The sequence below is a fragment of the Biomphalaria glabrata genome, chromosome 5 (assembly GCF_947242115.1).
Source record: "Biomphalaria glabrata chromosome 5, xgBioGlab47.1, whole genome shotgun sequence".
Classification (NCBI taxonomy): Eukaryota; Metazoa; Mollusca; class Gastropoda; family Planorbidae; genus Biomphalaria; species Biomphalaria glabrata.
In genome coordinates this window covers 11,690,893-11,707,309 of record NC_074715.1, presented here as the reverse complement: position 1 = coordinate 11,707,309, position 16,417 = coordinate 11,690,893, and the positions used below count along the sequence as shown (strand labels likewise).

Genomic DNA, 16,417 nt, shown 5'->3' with positions numbered 1-16,417 from the left:
CGTTGATGCCTGTGTTTCTCATATGTATCGCTTGCAAGCATCTCTGTAGGTTAGTATTGGACGGCTCTTGGGTCTGACTCCCCCGCAAGCTTGACGTATATAAGGATGTCTTTAGAATTTTTCCATCTGGCATGAGGGTGACTAGTGCCGCTCCAGTACAACGACGAACTGTCTCTACCTTTTCTCCCTAATGTTAGGTAATAATTAGGCGAAGAAATTAAACCCTTTGGAGACTATAATAGAGTAACATCTTTAGTAAAATCACTAAATTCAGAAAAAAACCTTCAGGATAGAAAGCATATAAGCAAAGTAGTAGCAATTATACATAAAATACTGAACCATAATCTTCAAATACAAAAACAAAATCTAATAAAATACTCAAAACGACACAAAGATAAAGGCACATTCATCGTTCCATATGCTAGGACAAATTTGTACAAATGCTCCTTCTTCCCTAGCGCTATTAGAGCATGGAATGGGTTGCCTGAGCTAGCCAGAAAAACCATGCAGTAGGCTAACTTGGCAGAATTTAAGTCATTGGTTAACATGCATGACTAAATGCATGACGCGTAGGACGTAATCATCTTCTTTTTTGAAGTTACCGTCTGTATTACATAGGCCTAAGATAAGATAGGATGAGACAGGTGAAATCAAGGGTGTCCTCAAATGTATACTAAAATTCAGTACGCTACTCGTGAAACTCAATTCATAGTGGTTCACCGGGAATTGAAAACTTAAATTTTTACATTCTGAATAAAATTGTTATTTTTATTACAAATAATGTGGCGGGCCGGATTAAAACTTTTAACTAGCCGGAGTTAGCCCGCGGGCCGTATACCTTGCCCATCACCGCTCTAGATCTTATTATTATAGGCCTATATTATATGGAGATCTACTATAACTCATGTTGACATATCAAGAAGTGGAACAATATCATTATTTAAATACGTAAATATATAAATTAAAAAAAAAATACAAAAAGGCGAAATGGTAAACTGACGAGCTTCGTTACCTCGTGAACTTTGTTATTGTGATCAAATAAACTACTGCAAAATTTGAGCTTATGTCACTGTGTGTGACTACAAATCTAGCACCGTACATCGTAAGAACTAGGCCCTACTTTCGTGTTTAAATTGAGACTTAAGACTAAGAAACAAAAAGAGAGCTAGATCTAGTCTATCTCTTTTCATGTAAGTATCAACACCACACCAATAATTTTTACACAATTTCAATTTGAATTTCTCAAGTCTGTACTTTGTAACTCACTCACTCACTGAACTTGAAGTCACTGTAGTAAGAGTCTGTAGTACTGTAAGTAACTGTAGTCAGTGTAGTGTAACTTACTACTCTACTGTAACTTGAAGTCACTGTAGTCTGTACTGTAGTACTAGTAAGAGTCTGTAGTCAGTGTAGTGTAACTTACTACTCTACTGTAACTGTAACTTATTCAAGTTACTGTAATTGTGTAATTATTTATTAATATTATTATTTTTACTATTTTATTAAATTGGTTTAAATTAAAAATATTATATTATAAAATAAATGAGTCTACCACAAGCACCAGAATTGCATGAGATAGATCTAGACTAGACCTAAGACTAGGACCTAGACCTATACATAATACTAAAATATTATAGCCTATAGCAGTATAGTAGCCGCGGTCACCTAGATCTAGACCTCTAGTGAGACTAGTGGCCTAGAGTCTAGTCTCTAATTATTATTGTCATTATCTTAGCATCTGTAAACTCTGTCTAGATCTAGAATCTAGTCTATTAATATATAATGTATAATATTAGCTAATTCAGCAATAGGTCAAAACATAAATATAGATAGTCTATATTATATCTTAATATCTAAGTAAGTTATTACTAGAATCTTAGTGAATCCACCATAACCATATATATTATAGACCCTATCTGATCAATCTTGCATTCACCAGGGAGTCTTGACACATTGTGTTTGAAATATAGATTTAGACTTTAGATCTATATAAATGTCACAATTAAGTCAGTCTTCACTTAATTGAATGATATAGGCCTACACACTGATAATGAATGGACCTCTTTCACCGATCATAAACAAACATTTAGCCACGTGATAATATTGATAAAACAATGAAAAAAAAACTGTCACATGACAGCCTGTGTATTACATAATTTGTATAAGAAGAGATAGAGAACCACGTGGCTAAATGTTGTTTGTTTACAATTGGTGAATGAGGTCCATTCAATTCTAGAGCAGGCAGAGCTTTTAACTGATAAAGAGAAAACATCTTTTACAACAGGACATGTATCTTAAGAAATTTTATTGAGCCACGCAAGTGTTTGAGCCCATATCTTTTTAACCTCCAAGGGCTCTCAGGTTCAAACTCTGTCGATGGCTCAGATATTTTAAAGTCTATGAACCCACCTTGTTTAAAAATGCATATCAGAACAGTTGGGAAAGTAAATGTAAAGGTCATTTGTCGATTTGCTAACCACAAACGATCCTTTTATATGTTGTCAATAGGGACATTAACTTTACATAGACAGTCCCATGAAAGACTTGTGCACTTATTTATAGATATATATATATAGATATCAATGTTATTGTTTCAGTTTCATTAAGGGTAAACAAGCACCACTATTAAAATGGGAAATATAGTAGGAAAAGCCATGGATGAGAATTTAAAGAAAAACCAGGAGTTTATGCTGAAGACACAGCAATTGCAGGTCATTTATTTTTAACTTTGCATTTATATTATTATTATTGCTTTTGTATTGAGCATTTTCCATGTTTCAATTGCATGCTTGATTAGCTCTGGTCCTATCTTTTTTATGGACACCTGGGATGAATGGGCATGTGGGCAACATTTTCTTTCTGCCTTTAGATGTTGTTTTTCCATTTTTCATTATTTTTCTTGGTTATGTCCCCTGTAGGAAGATTTTTGCAGCCAAAACTTAATTTTGAAATTGTCTTACGATTTAATAAAATCATATTTTGTTGAGAAGTAAATGTATAGTATTAATAAAAAAAAATGATTAAAATTATTACCAGTCATGATTTTAAAAGAGGTCATAAGAAATTTGATTTGAATCTCAACATTTAAAAACAAAATCTTGTTTCCATTGTTAAATAACTTGTACCCATAGTTTGTGGTGTCAAAAAAAAATGTAAATTATTTATAGACATACTTTTATAATATTATTTGATTTGCTCAAAGCAAATTCTGAATAATAAGCTTTTCAATTTAAAGAAAACATTTCAAAATTTGAACACAAAAATTAGAATTTAAAAAAATTAGATTTTAAAACTAGAGTAGTTTATGCTATTCGGATACCAATAGGCCAAAATTTCAAAGTTTGACTTTGACAGCGCATTATTTGACAATGGTTCGACATAGAAAGAAAATGAAGTATCAAAGACTTCTTTAGTTTAAGGTGAATAAGGATGACTACTTATATTTGTACCCCCATCCTATATTTGTTATTATATTTAAGGTCAAAGAGGCCATGTATTTTCATTTAATTCGGACAAATTTGACCCACATTATTTGATTCCGGACACCATAATTTATTTCGAAGTCTCTATATTTAGGCATCAATAAACTCATATTTTAATTCTATATTACATTAACTAAACTTTAAGATCCCCAGGCATAGCCCCTCACATGAAATCATTAAGATGTTTTCAAATTATGCATAAATAGGAACACAAAAAATAAAAATATGAACACACTTATTCTACCAAAATTAGGTCACTGGGATAGTGACTTTTACACAGACTATTAGACTTATTTTATGTTTGCATGATTAGATGTGTGTTGAATGTTTGTGTTTTTTATTTAATTAATAAATTTCTAAAACAGATCATCTTTTGTAGATTTATGTACAGTAAAAGAAATTGTAAGCCACTTTGCTAATTGAAATAGAAATAGCATTGAAATAAAAATGTGCTATAAAAACTATTTACTTACAAAAGGAATTCATTTGCATCCACACATTTAGTGTAATTCTAGCTTGAAAGCACTTCTTGTTAGTTTGCCTATTCAAACAATATTTTTGTCTATCCCAAAACAGCTAGAACGTCAGCTAGCTATGCAGAATGAAATCAGGGAGAGACAGATGGCAGCCATGATAGCTAAATCTCGGGATGTGTTTTGGTTTTATACTACATTTGAAACTTTATTTTCAACGGGTCTAACATTAGGGTAAGTCACTGACAATTGGTTGGTTACTGTTCTTAAATACCCCTTGCAATAACCCAGAAATCTCTAAAGAAAAAAACTTTAGTTAATCTCCACAATTCTATTTTTGTAGTTTTAGAATCTGCTGCTTAAATCTTGCCGTAACTCCACTTCCTTTTATCTGATGCTGCATGTAGTCTGTGACCTTATTTATGATATCAACTTGGTTTTCATTGTTTTGTTTATAGCTAAGACCTTTTTTATACAACATTGTTTTAATTTTGCATTTCTCTAGTGTTGAAAAAGAAGAGAGAAAATAATTTAAAGGCTGACTACAAAGTATGGTGGGTTTTTTTTAAATAATGTTCTAGTGTAATATTTTTGTGTATTTGTGCATTGTCTTCAGAGCTCTTCGCACTAAAAGGTACAGCTTGCTTGTGCCGATAATACCTCTCAGCTTTATCTTTGCTTACCAGTGGGACTTGGCTTATGGAAGCAAGCTAACAAGAATTAGAGGTGAGAGAAATGCTAACAATTTTGTAGTACATTTCATTTAGTAGCTTATTGAAAGATATTCATGAAATTTCATTCAGTTAAAGTGTTTTGGCTCTAGGGGATATTAGGCAATTGGGAGACATATGATCATTGGGCAATTAGAAATATGATCATTGGGCAATTAGAAATATGATCATTAGGCAATTAGGAGACATGATCATTGGGCAATTAGGAGACATGTGGTCATTGGGCTGTTAGGAGACGTAAGATCAGTGGGCAATTAGGAGACATATGATCCATCGATTTAAGATTGTTGTTATTTTTTTTTATGTTATTGTTTTATTTGTAGAAAACTATTTACTATGTACTAGTGCTCTGTCACTTTATGTGATGGTCATTATCAGTGATCTTTTTTTTTTTTTAAATTTATCATGCCTAGATTGAATGAGCAGTAGACTTGTTTACCAGAAGGTGTAATATTCTGTTACTGTCTGTATACATTAACTGTTGCATTGAGTCATTCATCGATGGTGATGAACAATGGTGTAAGAAATACAAATAGAATAGCAGAATCAGTAATTTCCTATGTTGTTTTTTTTTATTATTCCTTTTAGAAATGGCTGACAGAATCATAGACGAGGAACATCATTTGCTGGAGCTGCCTCATGGTCTGCCAACATTTTCATCCGTTGAAGCTGCACGTTTGGCGCAGAAGAAAAACCAGCCTTTCAAACCTGGACATGACATTTTTTTGTAACTTGTTGACATTTATACAGCATTATACATAATAAGCAGATTTATTTGTTAGAATCTGACTCCAAACACACTCTTTACTGTAGATAGGTATTTAAGTTTACATAAACTGTGTTTCTCTGTAGATAGGTATTAAAGTTTACATAAACTTGTGTTTCTGTTAGTTGCAAGTTATTAATCAAACATTTTTTCTTGTATTTGTGCATTATTAAAATTACATATCTATATATACATCAGCATTGAGAAGTTGTACAAAGTGGTTGGGGTGTCTTGATATAGAAAATGATTATGTTGCCATGTTTAAATTGTGTAAATTTCTACAAGTATACTAATTAAATCATTCTGCATTCATTTTTTTTTTTTCTTTTGGATAAGTTGTTTATAACTGTGCCATACATAAAGCTGTGCTAAAATCTCTTTCATGTTAGTGTATTTATTTATGTATATTACACTTGCGTTTGGGGAATAGAATATTTTACATTTACTCTGCACATACTTATTTTAGTTTTGATACTTTTTTTATTTGAATTATATATTCTGTATGCTAGTACATTTATTTGTTTCTAAATATTTAATGTTTAACTATGCCACTCTCTTAGATTGTCAAAATTGTCAAAAAATTATTTTATCTTGCTGATTATTAAGATTAAATCATCTCTCAAGATTAGAAGTGTTTAAGTAATTACTAGTTTGTTGTCTTGTTTTTAAGAATGTTGTTGCCCATGACCTTAAAAAAAAGGGTCTGAACAGTCATTTAGGCTTAAAAATGTGTCCTTATGTTATAAAATTAAAGCTTTTTAGGTTAAAAAAAATGGAAGCTTAGATTACATTCATGTAAAGTAGATAGTGAACATTGCTTTTCTGGTATTCTTTTCATTTATATATTTGATAAGACTTTTTTTTTATGAATCATACTTGTGATTGTTGTTTTTTTTTTTGCTTGATTTGTATGGTTTTGAATTATGTGAAATACGTTAATCATCTACAAATAAGAAATTATAATAAATGTAGTTAATTTTTGTTAATTTATTTTTATGTGTGTTTGTGATTTACTGTGATTTATTTTAAGTTATAACTGTAAACCTTGTTTAATGTAGACCATGGGTCAATAAAATATTATACACAATTGTCACTGGGTTCAATTTTTGTTTAAAATATTTAATGTCAGTTGCACCACTACCACAAACATTGGGGGTGAGGGGGCATGGTTAAGTGCTTTGCTTCTCAAATGAGGGGGCCCTCGGGTTCATCTCAAATTCAAATGTATAGAGTGAGATTTTAATGACACCCTCGTTGACCATAGTCCACTAAACCAGATGTACATTATCTGTCCCAACAAATTGTGTAACTTGATAAAGAAAGTGGTACTAATAATAATCTTTATTATCCATGCGGACATTTGTTTTACAATTGTGCATTACAAAAAAAACAATACATGATTAGAGCAAACATTTGTACAATAGCTCACAAGATTTACTTTCATACCCCAGTTTTTCTTGAACGTTATATGCAAAATTTGAAGTTATTTCCTTCAGATTTAAATATACAGTTATTCAAGAAAGATAAAAATAAAGGCAAAATTGTAAGTTTTCAATCATGTATTTAAATACTTACTAAAATGACATATGTACAAAAAAATACTAGATGGTCAAGTTGTATCTACACTAGATAATAATGAGACAAGCTGTTCTTGAATGTAAGTGTAACCTGGATTGGTGTACGACCAGGAAATACTATCCATCAAAAATGTTTTAAATAAAGACTTTCTGTCACGACTCCATAGACTAACATCGACTGACGTCTGCTGGCAATACTGGATTACTTGAATGGTGATGCATTCAACCTGAGCATTAGGTTGCTAAATAAATTAAAAAGAAAACTAACAATAAAAACTTATAACAAAAAAAATAATTAAAGAAGGCTAATTGTATATAAATTTGTACCTGAAATATTAAAAAAACATAAAAGTAACTAGAACAGATGCAAAATAAAGCAGTGACATTTATAACATAAATATTCAAATTTTACTAGAGTAAAACTATTAGTAAGATCACTGACTTAAAGTCACTTCAAAACAGAAAACTAAATAGTAAAGTAATACTGAACCATTACTTATTTAAAACAAAAAAAAGCATAATCTAATAAAAGCATCAGAAACAAAGACTCAAAGGCATAGTCCATATGTTTGAACAAATAGTGCTCTTTCTTTCCATGTACTATCAGAGAATGGCTTGGGTTGCATTGTCTGAATTAGGGAAACCAAGGACCTAGTGAAGTTTAAGTCTCTACATAACATGCAAGACCAGGTCCCTTGACTTTTGTTGCAGGGGTGCGGTGCTCGATTTTATATAACCAAATCCCTACACTTTTCCAAGTCAGCAACTGTTCTTAGCAGAATATCAAGAGAGAGGCCGGTTCATTCTTCTCATTGTCCAGCCTGCTTTTCACTGGACAATTATTCTTCATGCTCTCTCTAGTGTACATTCAAGGATGACTTTTGACAAAGGCATGAGATGAAATACATTTAAGGAATGCCTGTACCTTATAAGTAATAAAAGTAAAGTAAAGTTCCCCTTTCAGACCTTGTGCATCTGTAGGGTTGATGATGGATGATGTAAAGGTCATCGTTTTCTGCGGCAAATGGTTAACTAGGGTTACATGTGGCCAGCACAACGACCTACTGCCTTTACTTTTCCCCAACTAATGTCAGGTACCCATTAGTGCTGGGTGAACTCAGAGGAGCCCAAAGATCTAGCAATTAAAAATCCCAGTCTTCACCAGGATTCGAATCCGGACCCCCAGTTCAGAAGCCAAGTGCTTTACCACTCAGCCACCGCTCCTCCTATTCCTTATAAGAAGGACAAAAAAAAACAAAAAATTTATGTAATCCACCAAACTTACTTGAGCAATAAATTCTTGTCCTAATCTGAACCCAGAGGAAGACTGAAAGAAAAACCCAACTAAAATCTGCACAATGAGCTGCTGAAAACTTGATCTTTCAGCTATGTCAAATAGGAGTAAATTATTCCAGAAACGTGAAAAGGTTTTCATGTCGTGCAAACTCTGTGGTGCATTGTGTATAGTTCTGAGCAGGTGGATGTACTCTGTAAGTTTTTTTTCTGTAATCTAAGAAACAAATGTAGTGACATTAATTTCAATATAATTTATTTTTAACACCTAAATGTCAACAGCTAAGTCCTTTGATATACTACATTTAAAAAAAAAAATTTATATTAAATGTGTGGCTGAATAGCATAAGCTGGCTGGCTACCTATCAATGGAGGGTCTAGATCAAATTAAGACTAGAGCTGAACTGTGTTTGCTGAGTGACTAAAAGGCAGCATGGAAACCTTCTTCCAGATATCCCCTTTAGCCACACGTCCAAAAAGATTGGACCAAAGCACTTTGAGCATACTAAAGCATAAGCAATAGGCTGTATCAAAGCAATGCAAAAAGAAAACAATCCTTTACAATAATAAATTAATAATAGAGTTAACACGAGAGCATGAATACTAATTATTTTCTAAAAGAATAAATTGTAGGTATGACTCTTTTCCCATTTTTGCAATATTATGAAATTTCTTTTTTTTTTTCTTTACAAAGAAAAAAAAAATATGATTTGAAAAGCTAAAATGTATACCAGAATACTCCCAACATATTTAAAAACTAATTTCCAAAGCCAGATTCCCTACAAAATCTTGTAATATGTTAATGAATATCAATAAATTAATGAGTCTTGAGCTTATGAATAAGATTTTTTCTTTTATTCATTTTAATTATTGTTTGATCCTTCGTTTTTAAAGCTGTACATCAAATCACTCCATCCGTCTGTCTGACTGGTACACATTTTTTACTTGTTATTTCTCCAGTACTTCCCATTCTCGGATCAAGTTGAAACTTTGCAGTTATTCATTGTCCCTAGCAATACATGAACCAATAATTGAATTAAATAGTGGAAATTAATTTCGGTCGACATAGAAAGTGGGAAATAAATATTAAAGTATTGAGATATGTGGCTGTAAATGTAAGTTCTTTCCTTTATATAAGCTTTTTTTTTTTTAAAGTATTTTTTTTTTTTTATACTTTCTTGTTTTACTTCTTTGTTTGTTTGTTGCTTTACTTAAATGATCTTGAATAGTTCATGCAACATGTTTTCTAAATCTTTTGTGTTGTTTCCAATACATGCACAAACAAATACAAGAGAATGAGCTTACAGTGTATTGTGACATCGTTTCAGTGATCCTTCTGTGCATGAGTAAAATCCAAAGACATGGTTGTAAGTCCTGATAGAGAAAATCAAAACCAAGATTTCTTATTTGAATATTAAATTGAATTGATTTTATTCAATCAAATACTGTTTACCAAATTCAAATATGCAAATAACCTAGACCACAAATCATTATTTCTAACTTAAAGATAGGGGTCTAGTTCAGTACTTCTAGTTCAATAATATTACACTGTATATAATGTTTAATGAACTACAGTGAGAGGATTTCTGAAAGTGTATTTTTAAATTGAATATTTTAATAGTGAAGTTTGAAAAGAATACATTTGTTTTTGAATATTTCTGATTTAGAAGCAATTGTTACTAAGTAATACAAGCTTTTCTTTTTTTTTTTTCTCTGTAATTGAAGCATGAAAAAATGCAGTAGGCTGACCTGTAAATCACAGTGAAATAAACAGTTGATTGCAGCTAGCACACAGTCTCTGAACTCCATTGTCAAACTCCATAACTCTTCACACACCATATTTTGACTTTCTAGACTTTCATTAGACTTGGCGTGTTCATTTCTGCACAAGATAAACGCCTCATGGATCTTAGCCACGACCTTACCAATAGTCTTAGGAGATGAATCTGTTATAACAAAAAAAAAAGAGTTACTGATTATTTAGTTGTTAATCAACAGTATCTTATTACAAGCACTGTTTTAGTGCATGAATTTGAAATGAAGTGTTAACTTTTTAAGTATATTATTACAAGCGCTGTTTTTTTGTGTATGAAATTCAATTGTAAAGTGAACTTTTTGATCAAGTCTGCTATGTGGCTTGATGCCAGTGAAGCAAAATATTGGTTTTCACGCTGATATATTGGGCTCATGTCCTGGCTTAACAAATGTTTTTTTTCCCCCTGATATGTTTTTGTGCCTGGTAAATGGTGGCCAGATTGAAGAGATATGACTGGCAATACAAAACATGGTGAACTGTTTTGAAATTACTTAAAGAAATTTACTATTAGGAGAAACACTAGCAATGAGGGAGTAACACATGAAAACCCAAATTATGTTTAGACATTTCAATTAAAAAAATATTTTTCTTTAAAAAAAAAAAAGTCTTTTTAGAAAAAAAAATTAAGTTGCTTATGTGAACAAACAATATATAAGAACAAGAAGGCTTAAATCAATTATTGAAAGTCTTATACCCAGGTTGTGCAGAGCCATGATACTGTTAGTGAGTCTCAATGATTTATAAAAATTTAATGATATTATTTTTCGTTGCATTATTTTTCATTCAAATATTTTTAAAACATCTTACTTTTATTAAAACACGTGAAGAGGGACTTTACAGAAACAAAATTTTGAGGTCTTAGAATTGTCAACTGTAATAAACCAAATTAGAAACTTAAACATATTTTAAAAACAAGGAAACAAATATTAAATCATAGATGAAAAGAAAAGCAAGACACATTTTAAATGTTATACACATTATTACATAAAACATTAGATCAAAAGGTAAGAGTATTGTTATAGGTTAAGGAAAAATGTTGTTTTTTTATATGCTAAATAGCTGTGATCATTGTATTTTGTCTTAGAAGCCTTGAAGTTTGAAACTATACAACATTTTTTGTTCTCTTGCATAAAGATACAACATTGTTCTATGTAAACTTAATTGTTTTAGTTACTAAGTTTCATTGTTCAAGTAATTGAAGTGGAAAGAAAGATTGAAGAGTTTGGAATAATATGGCCCAAAGCCCTAATTTTTATAAAGCTTATATCAACTCACTCTGTCTGTTTGTTAAAAAGTTTAAACATGTTTTTTTTCTCCCATTTCCTATCCTTGGATCAAGTTAAAACTTTGCACAATTATTCATTCAACATGTAAAGACATGAATCAATAAAAAAAAAAATTAAACACTTAGTTATTTCAATATTGGTGATTATTTTGTTTGATTTTGAAATACCTTATGATAGAGACATGTTTTTTTCTCCCACCTCCCATTCTCTGATTAAGTTGAAATCTTGCATACTTTTTCAAAGTCGACAACAATACAAGAATCAATCCAAAATTAACCAATTAGTTAATCATTTAGTATTATTTAAATAATTTTGTTTTATATATAGCAGATAGGGAGCTAAACCCTGTAATTTTCAGATAAATAGCAATAGTTAGCGGTTCTTTTCCTTAGATAAGCTTTGTATTTAAAAAGTATTCTTTTTTTCTAATGCTTCCTAATACTCTGATAACAGAGATGTGTGTAGGTTGGTGTGAACAAATACCAACCTGACTCTCAGTATCTTCATTATTCCCTGAACTGCGTGATGTATGACAAAATAATGCCATAAATTCCAACAAGTTCTGCGGATAGTTGGATTGTATAAGCAAAGAATGAAGCATGTGGAAGACAGTTTGATAAATCAACGGCTCTTTACTGGCTACTTGAACCTGAAAATAACAACATAATATCATTACACTCAAGGAGAGAAGGGTAACTGGGTGGATGGTGCTGACAAAACTTCTACAATTTTTGGACATTTTTTTTGTTGCTATAATCCTTCCAAGTCATGGAGTTCCCTGTACACACAATCACAGCTCATTGTCAAAATAAAGTATCACTAAACCTTTCATCCATTTAAAACAGTGATCACCAGTTTTCTATCCTGATGGCAGAAACTAAAATTGTGACTAGCACAAGGAAAATAAAATTTCCAAGTCGTTATCTCCATTTATAATTGTAGCCTGGATACAATACCCAGCCACCACTAGAACTTAAACAAAGCTTTTCTAGATGTAAAATGCATGCTCTACCATACAGATGGTTTTTACATAACAGTCTATGGCACCTGAAAAAGCATATAGATTATGTAAATATAAATAAACATTTGCTCCTTACTTACAAGACAGCTTTTCTCTAATAGTCTTTGCATCACATTTGGAAAGCAAAATTTTTCTGAAATCTTTCTAACAACCATCAGTACACATGACTCAAGAGAAGTAAGATGAGTCAGCCACAAACAGGACAAAAGTTCTACAGGAAGTGATGCTGAATAAGAAACATTAGAATGGAATGGTAAATTCAAGGGCTAGAAATAAAAACATGTTTTACTTAGGTACAGTATAAATTCTTATAACTATCCTAACATAGAATGTGTGATCAAACTTATCAAAGATTTGTTTTTTTATGAGTCCCTAAGATGAATTTCAGATACACTTCCTAATAACATGAAGTTTTAAAGTAATATTAAGTTGGTCATTGTGAGGGTCACATACATGACACCCTCGTCAACCATTGGTCATAGAAGAGGATGAGATAAACACCATCTGCCCCCATAGATCAAAAGGTCTGAAAGGGTTCCCATTCTTTTTGCTTTATACATTTTGGATGTAAAAGGAAGATCTTTACTTCTAAACCTAAACCGCTTGTAGAAAATGATGGTGAGCAGGTGTTAAAACTCTTGACAATATTGACAATAGTTTGAAATAAGTACAACATGACCAGACAGCCATCCTTTAAGTCGTAAGGGTCTATCTATGACAATATGGGCTGTTAGGCTGAGGGGCCGAAACAGCTTTGCCCTCTATCAAAGGGGCTTGAGTTTGAATCCAAACTCGATTGAATTGTGTTTGCTGAGCGCTTAAAGGCAATATCTTCTTCCAGTTACCCCCAGCCCCCACAAAAGAGATTGGACCATGACACAATAAACATTTTATAAAAATGAAAGATGCACTAAAAAAAAACAATTTGAAAAAAGATACTGTTGGAAACTTTCTAATGCCAATGTATTACAGGGGAGTTATGAGGCCAGAAAAATAATAAACTTCTTCGACTGTCCTGGTCAGATGTTTAGTGACACTCAGAAAAGACTTTAGACAGTTCTCAATCCCGTGTAAAATCAAACTTATGACACACTATCATTATCATCAAGGAAAAAATGGCGGTGTCATACTGACAAAAACTTTATTATTCTTTTTTTTTTCTTTTTTTTAGCTATAATCATTAGATTTGATAATCATGTGCTCAACCACTTAGTAAACAGCAGGTTATACCATTTCAAGTACCTACACTCTGGAAATAATTCAGCCTGTCTCTTGTTGATTTCATCATAAACATAGTTTAATTCATCATTCTCTGGCATGTTTGACAGCCTTTGCAAAAGGGCTAGCCACACCTCAGAAAAATGTGGCTCACATAGGTGAGGTATAAGTTTAGCAGCCATGGCTATTAGCTTCTGATCATTAGCGTAGCCTGGCTGTTTCAGGATTTTAGATGCAGCATCAATAAGCACCTAAATGAACAAAAGAAAAAAATTGCGAGACTCTAGATTAACAATAAAGAATTGAGATACCTTTTATCTAATGTTATAAGTTATGGACATTCCTTAAAAAAATAAGATTATTAAGGCCTAATAGAAATGAAAGTAACTGGTAACAAGCAAAATATACAAATACTTTTTTAAATCAAATCTTGTCTAAGGAGAAGAACTCCACATTTACACACACACACAAATATATATATGTATAATTTTTCCCTTTTTAAAATCAAACAAAATAATTAATTGACTATTTGGTTAATTTTTGTTATTGATTCATGTTTTATTATGTCTAAAAAAATAATTGTGTAAAGTATGGGTGTGGGAGAAATAAGGTGTTCTAAATTTGTACCAGAGAGACATAATGAGTTGATATAAATTGTGTAAAACAAGAATATTCAATAAGCTTATAGTCTGTCGAAGGCGAGGTGGCTAAGCAGTAAAGCGTTTGACTTCCGAACCGGGGTCTTGGGTTCGAATCCTTGTGAAAGACTGGGATTTTTATTTTCTGGATCTTCGGGCGCCTCTGAGTCCACCCAGCTCTAATGGGTACCTGACATTAGTTGAGGAAAAGTAAAGGCGGTTGGTCATTGTGCTGGCCACATGACACCCTCGTTGACCGTAGGCAACAGAATCAGATAACCTTTACATCAGCTGCCCTATAGACCATAAGGTCTGAAAGGGGAACTTTACTTTTTTTTTATAGTCTGTCAATTAAAATAATTTATAGTTTATTTCAATAAAAAACAATTTTTTTAAATTTTGTAATCTTCAAAATATTAAGAGTAAATGGGCTCATTTATAAGGTTTCCAATTGAATGACTTGTTTAAAAAGTTTAATCTCAAGTCCTCTTAAAAATAATTTTTTTAAAACTGTATTAAAAAAAAAATGAAAGTATAGGCTTCTGTTGTAAAAATATCATACACAAAATAAATAAAATAAAAATGATTTACTGATTATAAAAACTTTTACCTTTGATATCATTTCTTCTTGAAGAACAAAGTGTGACATACCAAGACTTTGTAGGATAAAGTTTGTATCTTCCATAATTATAAACAGTTTATTCCAGAACTTATCTATCCTATCTTATTAGCTGCAGACATTCTGCAAAACAGAAGAAAAATTCGTCATATGAATATGTGTATATCCTTGTGTCAATCTATTGGCACACATGTTAATAAGAGACTATAAAGTCATTGTTTTTTTTGGTTGATTCATTCCATACTCTTGGCAATCCTGCAGAAGGACTAATTATAAATCACAAATTTGTCCTAGCATATGAAAGAATAAATGTGCAATTGTCTTGTGTCTTTCTGAGTATTATATTAGGTTGTCTTTTTCTATTAGTAAATAATGGTTTAATATTTTATGTATTAGTGCTACTTTTTGTCCTAGTGATTTTTACTAATGTAGTAATGGTGTTACTTTAGTCAACTCTGAATATTCTACACTTTGATCTAGATCATCAACTTAGAATCTAGATCTAATTTTACACTTAGTGACTTAGTACTGTCTCTATTCTTTAGTTTAAGTGAACTCGTAACTCTCTACTCTGTCTCTGCTCTATAAAAAATAGAGTCTAGATCTAGAACTTAGAAGTCTAGTCTAGGTATACCAGGCTACTATTAGTTTATATTTAGTTTTAAACAAACATACCGCTGCTACGTTACAACCAGGCAGCTATCCAATGTTTATGATCAAATCTAGAATAATCTAGATTAAGATTATTTCTAGATTATATAAAATGATAATAAAAGTCTAAACCCTAAACCCTAAAGTGTCTAAAGTACTATGTCTAGATCTAGAAACTAAACTTAAAATTTAAAACTAGACAACTGGAGTAAGAGTCACAGAGTAGAGTGTCTAGACTTAGACTACTACTACTATGACTATGACTATGAGTAGTATGAGTATGGACTATGATACTAGATCTAGTCTTACTACTAACTACTAGTATTACTAGTGACTATCATCTATTGCACACTATCACTAGTGACTAAGTGACACTATTGTAAAATATATAGATCTAGAGTAATCTAGACCTATCATAATTATTCAAACCATATTTAGATCTAGATCTACTACTAGCCTACATGAAAATGATTCTTTTCTATGATAGAATCTAGACTAGTAGTTTATTATAATAATATACTGGCAATCAAATCATTAAATAAGAACAATCTGGTATAAACTTTGTCACATGTAAATTATGAGTGAGTCTGGTGTGAATGTACACTTTGGTTTCTTATAGTTATAATGTTTTTTGTTTGGTGTAATGCACTTGTAAATTGTAAGACAAATTTCCTTACGGATAATAAAGATTATTATTATTATTATTACTTATTAGAGTATAGGTCTAGATCTAGATTCTAGATCGGTATTCTAGTCTTAGACAGTTTAAAAAAAAAAAAAGAGCTCTTCATAATGCTAGGATAGAGTTGTAGCATGTTTTAATTCACTTATCTATGAAAAGACATA

The 16,417-nt window shown here is 31.5% G+C and overlaps 2 protein-coding genes across 7 annotated transcripts; one reads left to right on the top strand and one right to left on the bottom strand.

Moving 5' to 3' along the window:
* Positions 1 to 1,022: 1,022 nt before the first annotated feature.
* On the top strand, positions 1,023 to 6,541 carry LOC106062411 (plasminogen receptor (KT)-like). Of its 2 annotated transcripts, none has more exons than XM_056030441.1 (5): positions 1,023 to 1,311; positions 2,598 to 2,711; positions 4,059 to 4,189; positions 4,572 to 4,681; positions 5,275 to 6,541. In XM_056030441.1, exons 2-5 carry the CDS (start codon positions 2,631 to 2,633, stop codon positions 5,415 to 5,417), a joined length of 465 nt encoding a protein of 154 aa, XP_055886416.1. In that variant the 5' UTR covers positions 1,023 to 1,311; positions 2,598 to 2,630; the 3' UTR covers positions 5,418 to 6,541. The 2 variants fall into 2 exon arrangements, with proteins under 2 accessions (XP_055886416.1, XP_055886415.1); XM_056030440.1 differs by having other exon boundaries at positions 1,025 to 1,190.
* Positions 6,542 to 6,778: 237 nt separating this feature from the next.
* Positions 6,779 to 16,346, bottom strand: LOC106062431 (uncharacterized). Of its 5 annotated transcripts, none has more exons than XM_056030435.1 (10): positions 16,249 to 16,346; positions 14,912 to 15,043; positions 13,692 to 13,914; positions 12,526 to 12,671; positions 11,912 to 12,073; positions 10,946 to 11,009; positions 10,072 to 10,268; positions 9,628 to 9,696; positions 8,315 to 8,539; positions 6,779 to 7,271 (listed from the first exon to the last, which is right to left on the bottom strand). In XM_056030435.1, the coding sequence occupies exons 2-10, from the start codon at positions 14,984 to 14,986 to the stop codon at positions 7,062 to 7,064; spliced, it is 1,371 nt and encodes a 456-aa protein (XP_055886410.1). In that variant the 5' UTR covers positions 14,987 to 15,043; positions 16,249 to 16,346; the 3' UTR covers positions 6,779 to 7,061. The 5 variants fall into 5 exon arrangements, with proteins under 5 accessions (XP_055886410.1, XP_055886411.1, XP_055886412.1 ...); XM_056030436.1 differs by having other exon boundaries at positions 16,280 to 16,333; XM_056030437.1 differs by lacking the exon at positions 16,249 to 16,346 and adding an exon at positions 15,596 to 15,614.
* Positions 16,347 to 16,417: the final 71 nt, after the last annotated feature.

Excerpts from the sequence above, each read along its gene's own strand:
- LOC106062411 (XM_056030441.1), top strand. The coding sequence starts at position 2,631 with ATGGGAAATATAGTAGGAAAAGCCATGGATGAGAATTTAAAGAAAAAC. Across the intron at positions 2,712-4,058 it reads TGAAGACACAGCAATTGCAG|CTAGAACGTCAGCTAGCTAT; the intron begins GTCATTTATTTT and ends ATCCCAAAACAG. Across the intron at positions 4,682-5,274 it reads CAAGCTAACAAGAATTAGAG|AAATGGCTGACAGAATCATA; the intron begins GTGAGAGAAATG and ends TATTCCTTTTAG.
- LOC106062431 (XM_056030435.1), bottom strand. The coding sequence starts at position 14,986 with ATGGAAGATACAAACTTTATCCTACAAAGTCTTGGTATGTCACACTTT. Across the intron at positions 13,915-14,911 it reads AAGAAGAAATGATATCAAAG|GTGCTTATTGATGCTGCATC; the intron begins GTAAAAGTTTTT and ends TTGTTCATTTAG. Across the intron at positions 12,074-12,525 it reads TATTAGAGAAAAGCTGTCTT|GTTCAAGTAGCCAGTAAAGA; the intron begins GTAAGTAAGGAG and ends TGTTATTTTCAG.